This window comes from Elephas maximus, chromosome 4 (assembly GCF_024166365.1).
Source record: "Elephas maximus indicus isolate mEleMax1 chromosome 4, mEleMax1 primary haplotype, whole genome shotgun sequence".
NCBI classification, from domain to species: domain Eukaryota; kingdom Metazoa; phylum Chordata; class Mammalia; order Proboscidea; family Elephantidae; genus Elephas; species Elephas maximus.
Window position 1 is genome coordinate 187,631,238 of NC_064822.1, and position 19,593 is coordinate 187,650,830.

The 19,593-nt window shown below is 54.6% G+C and overlaps 1 protein-coding gene across 3 annotated transcripts in view; it reads right to left on the reverse strand.

The window, feature by feature from the left end:
• Nucleotides 1-19,593, reverse strand: part of SCUBE1 (signal peptide, CUB domain and EGF like domain containing 1) — a 174,939-nt gene that overhangs the window by 68,306 nt on the left and 87,040 nt on the right. For all 3 annotated transcript variants that reach the window (XR_007517430.1, XM_049884602.1, XM_049884601.1), the window contains exon 5: nucleotides 648-773. Coding sequence is in view for 2 of the 3 variants with exons in the window: in XM_049884602.1 (XP_049740559.1) it covers nucleotides 648-773 (126 nt within the window). In the remaining variant the exon portion in view is untranslated. The remainder of the gene's footprint in view (nucleotides 1-647; nucleotides 774-19,593) is intronic.

Genomic DNA, 19,593 nt, shown 5'->3' on the forward strand with positions numbered 1-19,593 from the left:
ACCCCTCCCAGGGAGCTAGGTGACCACGGGAAGAGGCTGGCCTCCGTGTGAGTCTTATGAGAAGACTCGTCCCCAGCCAGACCTCCGAGCAGGCCTCGGTCCACCCAGGTCTCTGAGGATACTACCATTTACACGCTCGGCCCCTGCCATAACCCTTGTGGGGGTCGGGCTGTGAGTTCTGATCTTTGAGCCTGGAAATAAGGTCAGCACAGAACCAAGCTCCCTTCCTTCTTTACACCGTCCCATTACCAGGGGCTTTCCGAGCCCCTCAAGAACCCAGCTGTTCAGAATTCTTGTGCCATAGCCCCTCCACTCCCATTGGAGAGCTCAGGCTCAGGGACCAGCGCTCCCCACCCTCATCTTCACTGGTTGGGGAGACAGGAGTGAGTGAGACAGCAACAAGCACAGGCAGGGGGTCGTAGCAGGCCCACTTGGTGGGGCTGCTTCAGGGCATTATGCTGGGTGGGGAGACCCTAAGCCTGGGGTTCAGAACCCTTTCCCCTGTGCCTCCCCAAGCCCCCCTTTCTCTCCAACCCAAGGGGCTGGGAGCCCGCCCTGGCCAGTGTCCAGTGGACTGGACAGACCCTCTCAAAGCAATGGCAGGAGACGCGTGGGGGTGTCTGACCCATCTGCCTCCATCTACCTACGTGTGCAGTCCTTCTGGTTTGGGGCAAGGTCAAAGCCGGGCCTGCAGTCGCAGGCTACCCCACCTTTGGGCGTCTCCCGGCAGATGTGGGCACAGCCATGGTGTTTGTTCATGCAGTTCATGCCCTCTGCAGAGAGACAGACAGGAGAGGGTGGGATGGGGAGAGAGGGGAAGAGAAGATTTCAGGCTGAAAAGAGACAGGTGGTGGAATATCACAGCCCCATTGTGTGTCCTTGGGCTGCCATTTGCACACGCCTGCACGTGCACACAGGGGCATGCCCCCATCCAGTGGGGATCTCTTAGCAAGAGATCAAGGACACAGGGCCCAGGAGTAGAGCCAGACCTTGCTCCGTGAGCCACGCTGTAAGGGACGCCTCGGGACCCACCGACGAAAAGCCCTTCCCTCGGGCAGGTTCTGGGGTACAGTCTGTGGGCTCTTTTAAGTCAGGACATGGTAGAGCTGGCCCCACTACAGCAGGTGGGTGGCGCCAGGCCTTTAAATGATGGATGTGCACACTTGTCGATGTGCAAAGGGTTTCACAAGCACTTGGGAGAGTCCCCTCAGGCCCGGAGAAGAGAGGGGATCTGTCAGGGGGCAGGGGAAGGCAGGTGGGTTGCAGCCGAGTGCCAATGCCCTGCCCTGGTCTGCCTCCAGGAGTCACACCCAAAGGCAGTCAGCCCCACTGCCCTTCCCTCCTGGTGCTCGCACACAAGCAAGAGGCTGCCGACCCTGGTCAGTGGATGGCACAGGTGGCGCTGGCTCTCGGAGATGGCCCAGTCCCAAGGCACCCTGCACTACTATACCGCTGGCCTGTGCTGCCCAGCATGCGGGCTGTAACTTACCTGGCTTGTGCGATGCACACAGGACTACAGAACCTTTCCTCTCACGCAGAGCCCTGCAGCTGGGCCAGCTGCCCTCTCTGGCCTCCGCTTGACCTCCAGTGCCTGCCCCCTGCATGCCTGCCCTAGCACATTCCAGCCCCCTGGTCCACACTCACACATGTAACTACATCCCTGCGCTTAGCAGGTGATTCCCCTGCGTTGGCAGATGCCACTTTATAAAGCAAAAATGTTCCCACACTGCAGCTTCAGGCCCCTCTCCTCGGGACCAGCGGGTGGCCTCCCTGGGGTTAGGATGACACATAAAGCTTCCCCTAGGTGCACGGCCACCCTGACCGCCCTCAGGCCACCCCGGCAGAGCCTCCCCATGGTGCATGGCCGGGCTTGACCCGCCCTCAGGCCACCTCGGCCCTGAAGAGGGCCTGCCTCCAGCTGCGGGGGAGGTTTCTTACATAGAGCCTTGACCGTGGCCGGCCTTTCTCCGATGGCCTTTCCAGCTTGTTCTCCGGGCACTTGGAAGCCCAGTCCTTCACAAGCCAGCCTCATCCCCCGTCTCCTCCCCTCTCAGGCTCCCACTTTGGTGACAAACCCTGGGTAGTAACAACTGTCCCGTGCCAGTTCTGCCCCCCACTTCCCAGCTAGGTAGAGGGGGGTTTCATTGACCCCCTTCAGACGAGGGCCTGGTGAGGGTCTGCCCACCCCGCCCCCCCAGGTAGGTGGAGGGGGGTTTCATTGATCCCCTTCAGACAAGGACCTGGTGAAGGTCTGCCCACCCCCCCCACCAGCTGGGTGGAGGTGGGTTTCATTGGCCCCCTTCAGATGAAGGCCTGGTGAAGGCCCTCACACAAAGGTCCACGTGGGCTCAGGACTCGAACCAGGGCCTCTGACTACAAACCCCTGTCCTCCCGCCGCCCAGAGGCCTCACTGTGTGCAGAGCTGGAAGCCCATTCAGTGGAGGGCCTCCAGGCTCCCCGGGCCTGGCGCCATGCCTGCTCAGTCCATGCCCACTGAGACAGCTGGAGGGCACTGGTGTGATCAGGGAGCACAGGAGTCCCTGGGGTCGGCCCTTTGACCCCTTGCCTTCCTCAGTCACCCCGTGGCTCCTGAGACACGCCCTCCCCACCCCTCACCCCTGCCAGACTGGATCTCCCCTCCCTGACGGCCTGGGGTGGCTCAGACCTCCTTCAGCTGACCCCAGTTGATGCCCATCTTCCTGGTGATTTGTGAGGAGTTTCCAGAACTTATGAGGCCAGGGGTCAAGCAAGAGGTTGTAGATTACAAGTCCATCAAGAGGCTACAGGCAGATGAATGAGAAGAGCTGAGTGCCAACGCCTTGCCTCCCACCTCCCACTGTGAGGGCCTGTGAGGAGTGGAGCCACCTAGGAGGAGGAAGGGACTCGGACAGATGCCCTCCTGTCCCCAGGGACACGCCTGCCTCGGGTTCAGCCATCCTGGCCCCGTCCACTTGAAGCATGGGCTTGGGGCAACCCAGAACGGACATACGTTCAAAAACAAAACCACCTTGGCAGCTATAATAAAGATTTTAGAAAATTCTGAAGTTTAAACAGGAACAAAAGAAAAAAAGGTTTGTATTGTTGACTGTCTTACTCTTACTATTCCTCCACCCTGATTTTCTCATTCAAAAATTAAATTGTTGGGCTGACTTAGGGTACACACAACTAACCAACAACTGAACCGGTGAAGCACCTCCCGGCTGTACCCTCACAGAACGCTGCAAGTTCACACTCCTAAACCCTAAGGAAGCGTCGAGGCCTGAGTCAGAGCTTTAAAAATCACTGTTTGCTCCCAAACCATGGACTTCCCATCGGGCGACCTTTCTTTCTGAGAATCTAGGCTTAGGTGGTGCGGAAGAAGGGTGTGTGCTGGTAAAGGCTTAACGACTGGCTCGGGTGCGGTGGGGGACCCTTTGTAGCATTTGCCCATTTCCGTGGTATAAATAACTCTGACCAAGCTACTAAGGAGATGTCACTGAAGGCAGAGTTGGGAATAAATATACCGGCGAGCTGGTACGAGCCAGCTCGAGCACGTTACTGCCTTAGAGAGGTCATCATAAAGCGTGGCGTGAGTCTGGCCTCTTTACTAGCTGCGCGTCTCGGGAAATTTCTTCACTTCCCTGAGCCTCATCTACACAACCAGAATGATAACCTCTGTCTCATAGAGCAGGTGTGCAAATTAAATGAGGTCCCAGACAGGACAGTGCCAGGGATATGGTATACACACACACCCGTCGCCGTTGAGTTGATTCCGACTCATAGCGACCCTATAGGCAGGTCGGTACTCAGGAGCGGAGACTAGATCTTTCTATGGATGCAGGGACTTCTGAAGGTTGGTGCCCTGTTTGGGGTGGATAACACTGCTTCAGAAGAGGCTTTCAGGAAAAGAACTCTCTCGGGCCACCGAGACATGTTCAGTCTCTCATCAGGTCCCGGGGGAGACTCTGTCTCAGGCAAGGGGCTGGCCAGCGGGTGGTGGCCGCCAAGCAGCCCCTCTGTCGACCCCATGCACAACATAATGAAACACTGCTTGGTCCTGTGCCATCCCCACGCACAACGCGAGTGGACTACTGTGGTCCACAGGGTTTTCACTGGCGGACTTCTCGGACGTAGGTCACCAGGCCCTTCTTCCTACTCCACCTTAGTCTGGAAGCTTTGCTGAAACCTGTGCAGCATCGTAGCAACGTACAAGCCTCCATCGATAATGAGCGGTAGCTGAGAATGAGATGCACTGGCCAGGGACTGAGCTGGAAGTGACTTGACGGCAAGGGGTTTGGTTTCGTTTTCTCCTGCGTGGATGGTAAGGATTCTACCACTGAACCACCACGGCCCCTTCGCTGACCACAGTGAACGCTGCGGCCAGTGGTGAGCTCACTTCCCTCTCACACAGCTTCTGTGGCTCCCTGGTGCCCACAGGACACACAGGAATTAGCTTTCAAGCCTTCTTCCGAGCTTCATCTCCCACCTCTTCCTCCACAGGCTCTGCTGGCCAGCAATCCCACAGCACCCGCTGACCATCCTCCTGAAGGGTCCCATCCCTCCCCGTCCTCTGCCTCCCCTTCCTCCTGGGACATCTTCTCCTGTCTTCCATAAACGGAATCTTAGGCCTCTCTCCAACTCCAGCAATCCCACGGAACTTCCTGGCCCCCAGGTTACACCCTGCGTCTCCCCTCACCACCACCCCGTGCTCATTCTCCAGGGCTGCCCCACGTCGGGCCAGGAGAGCAGTGCTGTAAGCAGACCTGTGCTTTGGAAGAGCCCACCGGCCCCTGTGCCATTCAGGCTTATGACGGCTAAAGAGGGAGCGTGAATTTCCATCCCCAAAGAACCACAACTTCCAACAACCATCATCAATCACAGATCTGTCACTGGGAGTCCATGACGCCCTGAACCTTGGCAGCTACCAGACGGAGTACTGAGCTGTCAAAATCTCGATTTTCTCCCAAAACACGGGCTTGCCATCAGGTGGTCTTTCTTTGGGAGAATCTAGACTTTAAGAATGAGCCAAGGCGTCACTGTCATTCTGCTGGCAAAGTAGAATGTGGAGAGTAATCCGCCGTTCTACCCAAAGTCAATGGGACGCTCAGCAACGGCATCTCAGAGGCGGGAAGGGTGGCTCCAGGGCACCTCTTGACAACTGTGGGAGACCAGGACGAGGCCCTCCACCTCTACCTGAAGACCCCGAGGTAGCGTGAGGTGTGGTGATTGGCCCTCTCTCCCTCAGCTATCCAGTGGAGGAGCTGGATGGGACCCCCAACAGACCACAAAGGTCCCTGCTTCTCCTCTAGTGGCCTCCAGGCTCTTCTCACCTGACCCAGAGCCCCCTCCCTTTTTCTCTCCAGGTGAGGGCTAAGCTGGGCTGGTTAGCGTTGGCGCGGTGGCTTTAGGACCTCAATACGGCCTTAACAATTCCAAAGGTACCCCAAGAGCACTCGCTGGGGTGTTTATGTGCTCTATCAATATTTACCATACCAGAAATAAAAAGAGAAATTGACATGTATTTATTAATTTATCTCAAAATAACAACAAAAAACTCATTACATGTTAACATGTCATGTTTTTTAAATTAAAAAAAAAACTACATTTTTCCTAACAAAAGAACATGGAGAGAGTCTGCCTGAGAGGAGAGCCCTCACAGAGAACCAGGGAGAGGGAGAGGAGAGGGTGAGGAGGGCATGAGGAAGGGGTAAGGAGGGGGTGAGGATGGGGTGTGGAGGGGGTGAGGAGGCAGAGACAGCCGCTCCACCAAAAGTTTGAACCCCTGGGGATCATCTGGGCCTATAGGCACGGCTGCTCCTGGGGTCTCCAGGCACCTGTGCCATCGCCCCCTTGCCTGCGCTAGGCTAAGGGGTGTTCTGTCATCTGCGCTGGACAGAGGCTGCACAGGTGGTCTCCTGGTGGTGATACCCCAGAGCACTGTGGGGCTGCACGCCACTGCCCCCTCCTCCAGGAAGCCTTCCTGGATCCTAGGCTGGTCAGGGCCTGTTCTGGCCACCCCCTCCTAGCACTGACTGTGAGGACTGCACTCCGGTGGACTCTGAGCAGGGCCGGACAGTGTCCTTACTGTCTCACGGAGGCCTGGCCTGGAGGGGACACACGTGTATGTGCCGTGAAGTGAGGGGACGTGGGAGGTCCAGGCAGAGGTCCTGGCTCCTTTTTTCCGAGCCCAGCAGGCAAGCCATGTCGAGTGGAGTGGGCAGCCGGGAATAGCAGCTCCACTTGCGGTCAGGCGACAGGGAGCCGTCCTCACCCTGCACAGCTGAGGCCAGTGGGAAGCGAGAGCACGGTCAGCCTAAGCGCCTGGGGGTGATCCTTTCAGAGGCCCCTGCTCCCCGAAATGGGTGTTTGTCACAGCATCATTATCATATTCTAAAATGAACCCTGCCACCACTTCAAAGATGGCTCAAACCACCCAGCCTGGTGGCGGGGGGAACGTGGCGTCCTCTGCTGCTACTACTTTAGCCCCTCTGCAGCTACAGACGTGGGGGTCTGCACCGATTTCAGCCACACCCTGGGCAGCACTAGAATCTGCAGGCCATGAAAACACTGCTTCGTGCCTGGCAGAGCCACAGGGGTCAGCGCTGGACAGGTCCTTGGAGACCATCTTGCCCACCCATCCTACAGGTGGAAAAAGTAAGGCCAGAGAAGGAGAGTGAGAGAGGCCTCGGGACTCCCAGACAAGGCTCTCTGGCCCAAAGTCACTGGGCTGCATTCGGTGGGGCCCAGATGGCTGCCTGGCAGCAGAGCTTCCGGGTGGAACAGAACTAGATAGCGGCACGGCGAGCTGAAGAAACAGTTGCTGTCTCCATGAATAGGCCTCAGACAGAAAAGCCTTTACAATTCATAGCTAGTTCAAATGCACCTCCTATGCGAGGCTCTCCAGCAGCCCCTCACAAAGCACAGATGTCAGGTGGATGCCCTAAGTGAGCAGCCCCAACTCCTCGGCTCTGTGGCACCCAGGTCATGGGTACACTGAGCCTCGGCTCAGACCGTGCCTACCACTGCTCCAGCCCTTGCAAACAGCTCTGGCTCCCCAGCATGTTTAATGACCCCCTTGGTCTCCAACCCTCTGGTCCACTCGTCCTCTGAGTCCCAGCTTGGGCCTTCACCCACCACAGGCTTCTGCCTGGGTACCGGGCCTCTTGAGGGCGGCAGGAGGTTTGTGCGGAGGCTCCTCTCCAACACCGTTTGCCTGCTCCAGCCCTCAGCCTGGGAGATGGCCCCTCTACTGACCGGCCCTCGGCCTGGGAGACGGCCCCTCTGCTGACCAGCCGTCGCCCTGGGGGACAGCCCTTCTGCTAACCATGGCCTCTTCACTCTGCCTGGCCACACAAGCTCTCCTCAGGGCAGCCGCCCTGACCCCGCAGACCAAGGCAGCCTCCAGGTCCCCATGGATCTCTGTGCACCTCCTGATGAGGGCAGGGCTTTGTATTTACTCCTGGGCCACTCGCTGTTGCCCTCTCACCTATGCGGTGGCTCCCTGAGGGCAGGGCCTGTCTCGCTCACTGCTCTGTCCCCAGTGGAGCGGTGGCTGCGCACAGCAGACACTCAACAAATGTCTACTGAGTGAATGAGCTACAAGGCCCCAGGAGAGAGGCCAGCTCCCAGGCCCACAAGCCCATCACCATCAAGGTCCCTCAGGAAAGACTGTGCCACCAAAGGAGGGCCTGGTGCTGGGCCTGCCTTGCACTGTATCCACGTTCTGCCTGGACCACTTTCTTCTGGGTCTCTGTTTTCTCAGCTGTAAAATGGGGCTATGCTAATCTTTAGTCGGACGGTTGCTGCGAAGCTCAGGTGAGATAAAAATGTACAGCCTGTGGCAGAGAGCAGGGTCTGAATAAAGTACAGGTGTTATTAAAGTGTCCACAGTGTGCGCCCTTCATTTCTACTTCATTTTCTGCCTTGTATTAAATTTCGTTACTATGAGACAGAGGTCTCCAGGCTGCGGAAAATCCCACTGCCTCAAGCAGCTTGCTTGGCATGCCCAGTAGCTTTACATTAAAATCCTGGTTCCCCTCTCCTTAACTGCTGCCCCAAACTAGAGGAAACTGGCAGAAACCCGTTTAGGCACCATGTTGACATTCAAGGTAACCTTTCAGCTCATTAAGTACCTCGTTCATAGTAGCTTTCCTGCCTCTGGGTAGAGTTTAACTGCCATTTTTTGAACATAAAATGTTGTCGTTGTTGTCGTTGTTAGGTGCTGTTGAGTTGGTTCTGACTCATAGCGACCCTATGCACAACAGAACAAAACACTGCCTTGTCCTGCGCCATCCTTACAATTGTTATGCTTGACCCCATTGTTGCAGCCACTGTGTATCTTTTGAGTGCCTTCCAACCTGGCGCCTCATCTTCCAGCACTATATCAGACAATGTTCTGCTGCTATTCGTAAGGTTTTCACTGGCTAACGCTTTTCAGAAGTAGACTGCCGGGTCCTTCTTCCTAGTCTGTCTTAGTCTGGAAGCTCTGCTGAAACCTGTCCTCCATGGGTGACCCTGCTGGTACCTGAATACCGGTGGCCTAGCTTCCAGCATCAGAGCAACACGCAAGCCCCCACAGTACGACAAACTGACAGACACGTGGGGAGAACGTACAATACATGGAGTTACATGTAAACCTCCTTGCGCCTGCGTAGTGGGATTAAGAATAGTGCTGATATAACTTGTATGAACATCCTACTTGTAAACCCCTTAAAATTAAACTTCCCCCTTGCCCTCGCTGGGCAGCCTTGGCTGCAGCAGCCCCGACTGTTCCTTTCCTTGCACAACAAAAGACAGATGCATTTTCACTCTCCCACCTCGGTCTCTCGTTTACTGGCTGAGTCAAGCAGAGCAGAATCTGGGGTTTCCACCCAGCAACAACCACATTTTTTTTCCCTTAAAAATTTTGTTTTTTGATGGCTTGTGTTTTTGGTACTGGAATGCACGCTTACTAATTGAATGTGTTTAAATTTTTGGTTGGTAATATGGATTTTGAGAAATATGATATAGTAATACAAGCCACCAACGAGGCGAGTGGCAGTGTGGTGCCGCTGATCTGTAATACCACAATATACCGATGAGAACTATATAGGTAATTTACTGCAGGCACCTTTTCATTAGGTTACATGTGGAAACTTTGGCTTTCCAAATATGACACAGAAAAACCAAACAAACTCATCAGGGCTCCCCAGCTATCACACATAAAAGCCATAATTATGCTTGCAAGCCTTATCTCACAGAAATAAAGGGAAAAAAGGCAAAACTTTATAAAACTAACCCATCCAGGAAGCATCGCCTAATAGAGTGCTCAGCCTACACAACAATGGGGCTCCAACTCCAGTCTGCCAAGCTTTATGAATTTCAAAAGGGACTCCCTCAACCTGAATAACACTTTTCCTCTGAGGTCTAACAACAGCAGTAAAAAAACCAAACCCGTTGCCGTCAAGTTGATTCTGACTCATAGCAGTCCTACAGGACAGAGTAGAACTGTCCCATAGGGTTTCCAAGAAGAGGCTGGTGGATCTGAACTGCAGACCTTTTGGTTTGCAGCTGAGTTCTTAACCACTATGCCACCATGGCTCAAAAGACCTTTAAAGTGTTAAAAAGCAAAAAGGTCACCTTGAAGACTAAGGTGCACCTGACCCAAGTCATGATGTTTTCAATTGCCTAATATGCATGAGAAAGCTGGACAATCAGTAAGGAAGACCAAAGAAGAATTGATGCCTTTGAATTACGGTGCTGGTGAAGGATACTGAGTATGTCACGGACTGCCAAAAGGACAAATAAATCTGTCTGGGAAGTACAGCCAGAATGCTCCTTAGAAGCAAGAATGGCGAGACTACATCTCACACACTTTGGACATGTTTTCGGGAGGGACCAATCCCTGGAGAAGGACATCATGTTTGGTAGAGGGTCAATGAAAAAGAGGAAGACCCGCAACGAGATGGACTGAAGTGGCTACAACAATGGACTCGAGCATAACAATGACTGTGAGAATGGCACAGTGTTTCATTCTGTAGCACACAGGGTTGCTATGTGTTAGAACGGACTCCACAGCACCTCACAACAACAACATACCGTTAATCCAACAGGAACAAAAGAGGTTAAATCAGGATGGTTGTTTAAGTAGCTCTCCATCCTGCCAACCACAGGTTACTGTGAGGAGATCTGAGTTTTATTCTTTTCAGCATCACAAGTAATCAGCACAGGGCCTGGCTCAGAGTTAGGGCTCAGCAAGTGGTGACAGAAAGGAGGGAAGGAAGGGAGGGAGGGAGGGAGGGAGAGAGGGAGGGAAGAAGGAGGGAGGGAAAGAAAGAAAGAGGAGGGAGAAGGGAAGAGGAGGAAGGAGCGAAGGAAGAGGAGGGAGGAGGGGAGAGGAGGAGGGAGGGAGGGAAGGGGAGGAGGGAGGGAAAGAAGGAAGGAGATAGGGAGGAAGAAAGAAGGAAGGAAGGAAAGGAAGGAAGGAAGAAGAACAAGGGTGTGAAAAATGGTGGAAGGGTAGAGAAGGATAGAGGGAGGAAGAAGAGAAAAGAGAGAAATAAAGGCTGCTCAATCTGAGGATAGATCAAACCCACTGACTATTTTAGGGGCAAGGTGAGGGGGTAGAGACTTTGAACTTCTGTTGTGGCATGCCAGTTGTATGTTCTGTGAGACACAGGATGCCTGATGCAGGAAATTCACAAGTAAGTCCTGCAGTCAACTGGAGCCGCACCCATGAAACACCTCCCCACCCCCAACACATGGGTGTCTTGAGGAGCTTCCCCCTGCCTGCCCCTCTGGGACGCTCTGGTTTATGAACTTAAGAGACCCCAAGTCTACAAGGAGAGGTGACAGTGGTGTCACAGGGACAGGCATGGTGCAGGCTGGGGCAGGGGAAAGGGCACCCGTCCCGCCTTCTGGAGCACCTCTGCGCCTGGGGGGTGTCCTCCCTCCCTGCTTCCCACAGGGAGGGCTGTGCTGAGGGGCAGGGGTGCTAACAGGAGGGAAAGCCAGCCTGTTCCCTTCCTGGAGGTGCTATTACTGGGAGTAGGCCTGTGGGCAAAGGGGCAAGGTGAACCCACGGGCACGTGAGGTGCTCAGAACAAAGCATTTCTGTTCTAGAGCAGTCCTGGGCTTCCTGTTGGGACGCTACAGATCAGGTGGCAGACTGCTCCCACTAATGCTAGTCCGTTGGCTTCTCAAGAGCACGGGCCAAGCCCACTCACACCCAGCCCCAGAGGCTGCACCAGTCCTGCCCAGAGCAGGGTTCTGAGGCTGCAGCGTGAGGGGGGCTGCCAGCACCACCTCTCCCTCGGCCTAGCTCCTTGTGCTGACGTGGGGGAGTAACCTGAGTGACCAACTCAGCAGAAAGTTCTGCTTATTTCCCCTCCTTGAGGGGAACTGAGATATAATTTCAGTCATTCCCAGAAATCCTGGCCGCAGGGCCCCGGATGCCAGGCAGCCAGGCTGCCTGCCAGCTCAGGCCTAATCGAATCCAATCCATCCAAATCCAATTACATTCTTCCAACTTGGCCTGCTCGTCTCCCCAGCTGAGGACGGGCGGGCAATGAGGAGGTGGTGGGGTTGCCAACACATCACCCGGGTCCAAGTTTGGACTCTGCCACTTGCTCTGGGGCATTGGTGATTCACTTACCTCTCCGAGCCTCAGTTTCCACATATGTGAAATGGATATCACAGCCTCACTTCCGGGCCTCCCCCGTGGCGTTCCCTTCTCTAGGGGAGAGGGTGGTGAAGGGTACAGCTGAGGATGGAGCTCAGGAAGGGTATAAACTGCGGCCCTGTGTAGAAAGATCTCTGGAGGCTGCGTGGAGACAACCTGGAGGGCCTGACTGGGGCTGGAAAGCAAGCGGGGAGGCTGTGGCCGGTACCCTGAAAGGGACGAAGTTGCTGGCGGGAGGGTGGTGGCTGTGAGGGAGAGGGTTTGCCCTGAGTTTTTAGGAAGATGTGTGTATGGTACTCGGGTACTGGCTATACTCTTGTGGGCAGTGGGTACGGCCGCGCGGTTTTACAAACAGGCCCATGGAGGCTCGATCGCAGTGGAAGAGACTCCCTGGGGACCACACCATGGGTCAGTGGCAGGGCCAGGCCCCTGGGCTGTACCTTCCTCTCCCCAGTGCCCGTGGCCTCCTCCTGGAGACCACCCCACCCCACCCCCCGCCCCATTAGTGCCTCTCTGGGCTCTGTGACCTTTCCCACCCTGGCCTATTTTCCCAGAAGGCCTTCTAGCATTTTTAGATGCTCCAGTACCGTGTGCCCAGAGGTACCCGGTGGTAGAATCCGCTCAGCCTCAGCCAGTGTGTGTATCGTCTGCAAAGCAAAGTTCACGGATGCATTCAAAGCAGGGGAGCCAGGGGCAGGCGCAATCTGTTTGCACTTAGGAGCAGGGCCTTTCTCCTCGCCCCTGGCCCGGGATAACAAAGCGGGATTGTGTGCTTCCCAAGGGTCGTTGCTATGGCAACTTCATCAATAACATAATTTTCCGCATCCATGTCCTTTAAACACATGGGAAGGGAAGGCAAGCTGGGAACAGCAGAGCAGGGAGAAAAGAACAATTACTCGTTCAGCCCTCCCCCCTAGACTGGGGAGAAGGGCTTTCCTCCCCTCCACCTCATCAATAGGAAATTATGGCGCCTCCAAAGGGTGGGAGCCCTGGCGGGTGGCGGGAGAAGCCTCCCTGGCCCAGCTCCTGGAGCTGTCCAGGCTCCGCAGGGAAAGAGGAACACAGCTCCACATCCTGTGAAGGGGCTGGTCCTGCCTCAGGAGCCGCAGGCACAGCTGTGAGAAGTGGGCTGGGAGCGGACGGTGACGCCAGCTGGGCACATTGATCCAGCACGTCCTGTGTGCAGGCCTGGCCCCTACACTGTAGACGTGCTATCTCACTCACTCTCCTTGTGTGCCACAGTAGCACCCCACTTAACAGATGAGAACACCAAGGCCCAGAGACCTTAATGACTGAGGGAGGGTGAGAGGACTACATATAAGGGTAGACCTGAAGCAGGAGAGACTGACTGCAGCTGTGGGCTGCAGGGTAGTAGTTGTTAAGTGCTGTCGAGTCGGTTCCGACTCACAGCGACCCTGTGTATAACAGAACGAAGCACTGCCTGGTCCAGTGCCATCCTCACAATCGTTGCTATATTTGAGCCCATTGTTGAAGCCACTGTGTCAATCCATCTTGTTGAGGGTCTTCCTCTTTTTCACTGACCCTCTACTTTTTTTTTTTCTACTTTACCAAGCATGATATCCTTCTCCAGGGACTGATTGGTCCCGCCTGATAACATGTCCAAAGTATGTGAGATGAAGTGTCGCCATCCTTGCTTCTACTGAGTTGTCTAATTCTGAAATTTTATTGTTAATCTCCTGGATTTGTTTGCTATCTCTCTATGGATTCTTGCAGCCTATTAAATTTGTCATTACGCACTTCTCTAATCTTCTTAAGCTCCTCTATTGCTTTGTTTGTGTGCTCCTTGGCTTGTTTTGAGTTTTGCCTGATCTCCCTCCTGATCTCTTGAAGAGTTCTGTATGTCAACCTTTTATATTGTACCTCCAGTAATTCCAGGAAATGCTCTTTATCCGGAAGATTTCTTGATTCTTTGTTTTGGGAGCTTGCTGAAGCCATCGTGGTCTGCCTCTTTATGTGATTTGATATTGACTGTTGTCTCCGAGCCATCAATAAGTTATTGTATTTATTTTTGTTTGCTTAGTGTGTCCTAGCTTCTTGTTTTGTTTTGTTTTGATATGCCCAAATAGGCTGCTCGAGTGAACTAGTTTGATTATTGGTGCCTTTTAAGCTCTAATGTCCTGTTACCAGGTGGTTAGAGCTGCTACTGGGTATGTGAGCCCAGGAGTCCATTTACTTTTCTTGTATGGATTCAGTTCAGGTGTCCAGGTAGTCGCTCACCAAGTGTGTGGTGCAGGCTCTCACCTACAGTCCTAGATGAGCAGGGGTGATTGGTGTAGGCACAGGTATCTGGCTGCAGTAGGGGTCATGCTCTGAGTAAGACAGGCAGCTGACAACCACTGCTGAGTATCTGTGAGGAAAGCATGTCCCTATTCCCTAAAGCATGTAGGTGGGTGGGTTTGCAGCCGGACTATGGGCACCCAATGCTGTTGGCTGTAAGGACTGGGAGGCACCATTTTTTCTTAGACCCCTGTCATGGGCGGCTAGGTGGCGTGGGTGGAGCCACCAGTCCTCAGGCCCCTGATGTGGGTAGGTGAGGACCCTGCTTAATAGGCTGAGCAGTGTCAAATGTCATGAACCTGCCTCTCCACCACACAGATGAAACAGTTGAAGTTAGACTTCAGGTATATACCCGGTTGTATTGTGCTAATGGGGGCCTACGCTATTGAAATGGGCCCACACAGGTCTCTGCAGGGGTAAAAGGCATTCAAAGTCTGTGGACCCCTTATGCCTGTGTCTAGGCAAAGAAGTTGTTTCTGTCCTGAGTTTTTGGTTTAAGGGAGCCAGTAGATTATTTTTCCCCTGTTTGTTAATTTTTTCCTCTCCAAGGCTGGGAGAATGGCTCAGGATGCATGATGGGTCCAACTTCTGGTCCAGGGAACACGACAATCTCTGAAGCTGGCTGAGACCCAGTGCAGAGCAGGAACGGGGCAGGTAAGTGGGAGAGACGTTTTTCCCAAAGAGCTGTTTTTTGATCTGTGCGGTAGGTTAGACGCAGGTACTTATCTTTTGCTGATTGAGCCCCACTTTTCGCTGATTCTGGTGGCGTGAGTAGACTCTCTGCCACTCAGTCTCTCCCGGTGTGGAAAACAAGTCCCGAATGTCACTGCTTGCCTCACTGCTGGCACCAGCTGATCCAGGCCTGCACGGTGTCAGTTCCAGCCAGGTCAGGTCTGGCAACTCCTTGCTGCTTCTGAATCAGCTCTCCTTCCTCCTGCCGCCCAATCCGATTCCTCAACTTTGCCTTTGATGTTCAGAGCTCCTAGCTTGTCATGTATAATCAATTCACCTGTTTTTTTTTGGTCTTTGTTGTAAGAGGGACCACAGGAAGCGTCTGACTACTCCGCCATCTTGGCCCTGCCTTCCATCTTCCTTGGTTCTAAGGAGTACTCTGGCTGTATTTCTTCCAAGAAAGATTTGTTTGTTCATCTGGCAGTCCATGCTATATTCCGTATTCTTCGCCAACACCATAATTCAAAGGCGTCAATTCTTCTTCAGTCTTCCTTATTCATTGTCCAGCTTTTGAATGCATAAGTGGTGACTGAAAACACCTTGGCTTGGGTCAGGCTCACCTTAGTCTCCAAAGTGACGTCTTTGCTTTTTAGTACTTTAAAGAGGTCTTTTGCAGATTTGCCCAATGCAATAAGTCCTTTGATTTCTTGACTGCTGTTTCCATGGGTGTTGATCCAAGCAAAATGAAATCCTTGACAGCTTCAGCCTTTTCTCCGTTTATCATGATGTTGCTTACTATGTTGAGGTGCAGTCCATACTGAAGGCTGTGGTCTTTGATCTTCATCAGTAAGTGCTTCAAGTCCTCTTCACTTTCAGCAAGCAAGGCTGTGTCATCTTCATAACGCTGGTTGTGAATGAGTCTTCCTCCAATGCTGATGCCCTGTTCTTCTTCATATAGTCCAGCTTCTTGGATTATTTGGTCGGCACACAGATTGAATAAGTATGGTGAAAGGATACAACCCTGACGCACACCTTTCCTGATTTTAAACCATGCAGTATCCCCTTGTTCTGTTTGAACCACTGCGTCTTGGTCTATGTACAGGTTCTTTACGAGCACAATTAAGTGTTCCGGAATTCCCATTCTTTGCAATGTTATCCATAATTTGTCATGATCCACACAGTCGAATGCCTTAGCACAGTCAACACAACATAGATAAACATTGTTCTGGTATTCTCTGCTTTCAGCCAAGGTCCAGTTGACATCAGCAATGACATCCCTCATTCCAAGTCCTCTTATGAATCTGGCTTGAATTTCAGGCCGTTTCCTGTTGATGTACTGCTGCAACCGCTTTCGAACGATTCTCAGCAAAATTCTACTTGTGTGTGATATTAAGGATATCGTTTGATAATTTCTGCCTTCTGTTGGGTCACCTTTCTTTGGAATGGGTACAAATATGGATCTCTTCCAGCAGGCAGGGCCACTGGCAACTTGCTGCCGGCCGGGCGAAGCCCCAGCTGTCGCCGACAGAGCATCTGCTGGGCACACAGCCCGTCCCAAGAACAGCCTCCTTTAGCCTCACAACCACTTTCTAAAGTAGACGCTGTTGTCCCCATGTGACACGTGAGGCAATGGGGGCAGAGAAGGTAACGCAGCGTGGCAGAGCCCGGCTGTGATCCGCTGTGTGACTTCAGAGCCCACCTTTCAAGTGGACTTCCCAGAAGTGATGGAGCATTTCCTGATCCAGGGGACAGGCAGGGAAGCCCTGGGGCTATGCCCGTGTATTCCGGAACACTCTCAGCTTTGATGGGAAGGGTCCCTGGGTGTGGAATGACCTAGCTCTCTGCCCTCTCTGGCTCCTTCCACATTTCCAAATTCTGTCCCTCAAAGCCCATCTCAACTGCACATTCTCCAGGATGCCTGACTTCTGACCCCGCCTCCCCAATCCTGGAAGTGACGCCTCAGAATACTCTGTCTGAGCTCTTGGTGGGGAGGGAGCACATCACGCTGGTCTCCGAGCTCCCAGGGCCCAGCACAGAGAGCGTGACAGAAGACAGGCCTTCACATGCTCACCTGCAAAGTAAGCAGCTTCATCCCCATCTTACACAGTGATTCAGGGCGATGACGTCATCCACCCTGGACCAGGACGGTGGAGCCTAAGTCAACACCTGGACCTGGTCTGTTTGACTTAAAGACCTGCCCTCCTCCAGCTTCAGAGGAGGTTCTGGGGCGTATCTCTGACTGGCTTTCTGCTCCTGAAACCCTTCAGCACCCCTCACCCACCCATGCCGCAGGGTCAGGTAGAACGTTCTCAGTGTGTCTTCAAGGTTCCCATGGCACTGGGGGCGGCTGCCTCTTCTCAGCTGTCTCCCACCTGCGCCATGGCCCTGGGTAGCAGTCAACACTCTGCAGCTGGCTGCACAGCCATCCTGGTGCCTCAGCTCGGTGCCTTTGGGAATGTGGGTCCCTCTGCCTGGGACACACGCCTCCCTCCTCCTTTGAATGGCAATTTCCAACTAACTATTTGAAGTTCTGTTTGGGTGTCACCTCTTCCAGGAAGACCTCCTTGTTTCCATCCTCTCCCAGGTCCCTAGGCTGGATTAGGGCTTTGCCTGGGCCCCATGTTTCCTGCACTCCCCTCTACCACAGCACCTGGCACACTAATGGTGACTGTCTGGGTCTCCACCCAGACTGGAGGATCTTCCAGGGGGCAAGGCCCAAGCTTGAGTGGCCTCTCTGTCCCCAGGACCCTGAGTGAATGCTCTATTTGCACTGGTGAGGGACCTGGGCTTGGCCACTCTGGGCTCTGGGCTTAGGGATACACTTGTCTGGGGCCCTAGCCTAGCCGCCCGCCTGGCCGGCTCTGCCCCGATCCCCTAATTACACTCTGGAAGCATCTGTGCTGAGCAGCGGGCGCTAGAGAGCCTCTCATTACGAGGAAGCCTGGGCTTTAGCAGAATTGCAGGCTCTGGATTCCACCACGTGCCCCCAAATTAAATCCTCCTGGCAAATTCAGGCCTGACTGGGGCGCCAGCCAGCCGGGTGCCCCCACTAGGCGCCCCCCCCCCAGCTGACCATGAGCCCGGCCCACTCCCAGGCAGTCCCAAGTGGGGGCCGTTTTCATTCCACCACAGGTCTCTTCAGAGAGGCCGAGTGCCAGCGAGAGGCACTTCCTCCCCCAAGAAATGGGGGCGACTGGGGCCTTCAGCTCACTGGGGAGTGCCCTGTGGCAGGCCGTGTCAGGCACATTGCAGACCTCCCTAACTGGACTTTTCAACAACTCTAAGTGCCCTGACTGCCAGATGCCGACACTGAGGCTCAGGGAGAAGGAGCTGGGACCTGACCCCAAGGCCACCCCTGGTCAAATGCTCCCCTCACACCCCTACCAGCTTTGGCCCACTCGGTGCCTCCATGGCTCCTCCGCCCCACCTCTCTTCCTTCCCACTGCCCCTTCTGCCTTGCTCACACACCATATCCAATGCCAGGGAAAGAGCTCATCACTCAGAGCCTCTCTGGGCCCTGAGTCCCCAGGGGAATGGGGGGCCTGGCAAGGGGCTGGCTCCTCCCTCCTCGGCCTGGTGGGCTGACCCACTCCTCACTGCTCCGCGCCCCACACACTCTGTGCTGGGCTTCAAGCATCTCTTGGGCCGAGACCCTCCCAGCTCTCCTGTCCCTGCACTTCCCCCGCTCCCTGCACTGGTCCTTGCTGGGACCCCAGGAGCTGCAACCCTTCTGCACAGGCACGCCACCCTCTCTGACAACTCCTGCCCAGTCGATCTGGCCTCATTCTACCTGGCGCCAAAGCTCCCCATGTCGTAAACTCATTCCACAGACCATAGGGAGAGAGGACTTGGCCCTAGGCCCTAGGACTCTGTCCAGGCACAGGCCTTCTGTACAGCAAGCCTGCTTCTCGCCTGCAACCACCATGGCCGACCACAGGTAAGCATGAAGTAGGTGCTCAACACACATTTCCAGGACAGTTGGTGATGAGCTCACTTGGGCGTGGGGCACAGCTCCAAAAGAAGGCGTCCTGCCTTTCGTCCACACACAAGCCAGCGGCCAGGACACACCAGTTTCTGGAAAGGTGGTGTTGGAAAGGAGCATAAGAGCACCTAGATGAAGCCTCTAGTTTTTCACTAAAGAGACAGATGCCCAGAGCTCAGTAACTGCCCCCAGGACACACAGCAATCAGCGGCAATGTCCAGCCATCGACAACGTCACAGCTGCTGTTCAAGCTCAGCACCGTCCGTCCCTCAGATCAGGAAGAGGCTCACAAGGGCATGGCTGCTTACCTGGGGGCTGCCTTTGGCCTTTGCCACTGCTCACTCTACAAGCCTCTGCTAAGCGCCAATGGTGAGCAGGCCTGTGCCGAGACCGCGAGACCGCCAAGCTCATTTTCAGCTTGAGACACGGTCTCTCCCCATGGCGCTCATAGAGGGGGTGGGCGGCACTGTGCTCAGACAGCCAGAGGGGAGCTGAGACTGTGGGCGGAGGGGTGGCTGGGCCCTGCCTTCTCAGCCCCCTCAGCCCAGCCACCCCTCTCCGGGCACCTAGACCAGTCCCAGCACTGGGAACCCCCTGACGAGCTGTCCTGGGTGAAGTAGGGACTGTGGCCTCGCAGGCGGCAGTCTGTGCAGACAAGCGTGTGGGCAGACATTTGGACAGTGGCAAAGTACACATGGGGCTGGCACCACTGAGGGGCTGGTCCACGGCTATCCCGACCCCTTCTAAGGTGTATGGTCTTAGAACCTACTCAGTTTACTCATCTGTAAAGTGGGAGACTAAGACCCATTTTACAAGACTGCTGACTCCAGTTCAGGGTCCTCTCCCCAGCTACCCTGCAGGTGGTGCTCCACAAAGGCCTGCCCACCCCCAGCCCCTGGCTCCCCAGTGCACCTTCTTTTAGGGCCCAGCCTCCTCAGTCTCCTTCTCAGAGATCTCCTGGGTCCTCTCTTCCTCTTCCTCCCGTCCCCTGACGTTTCCCAGG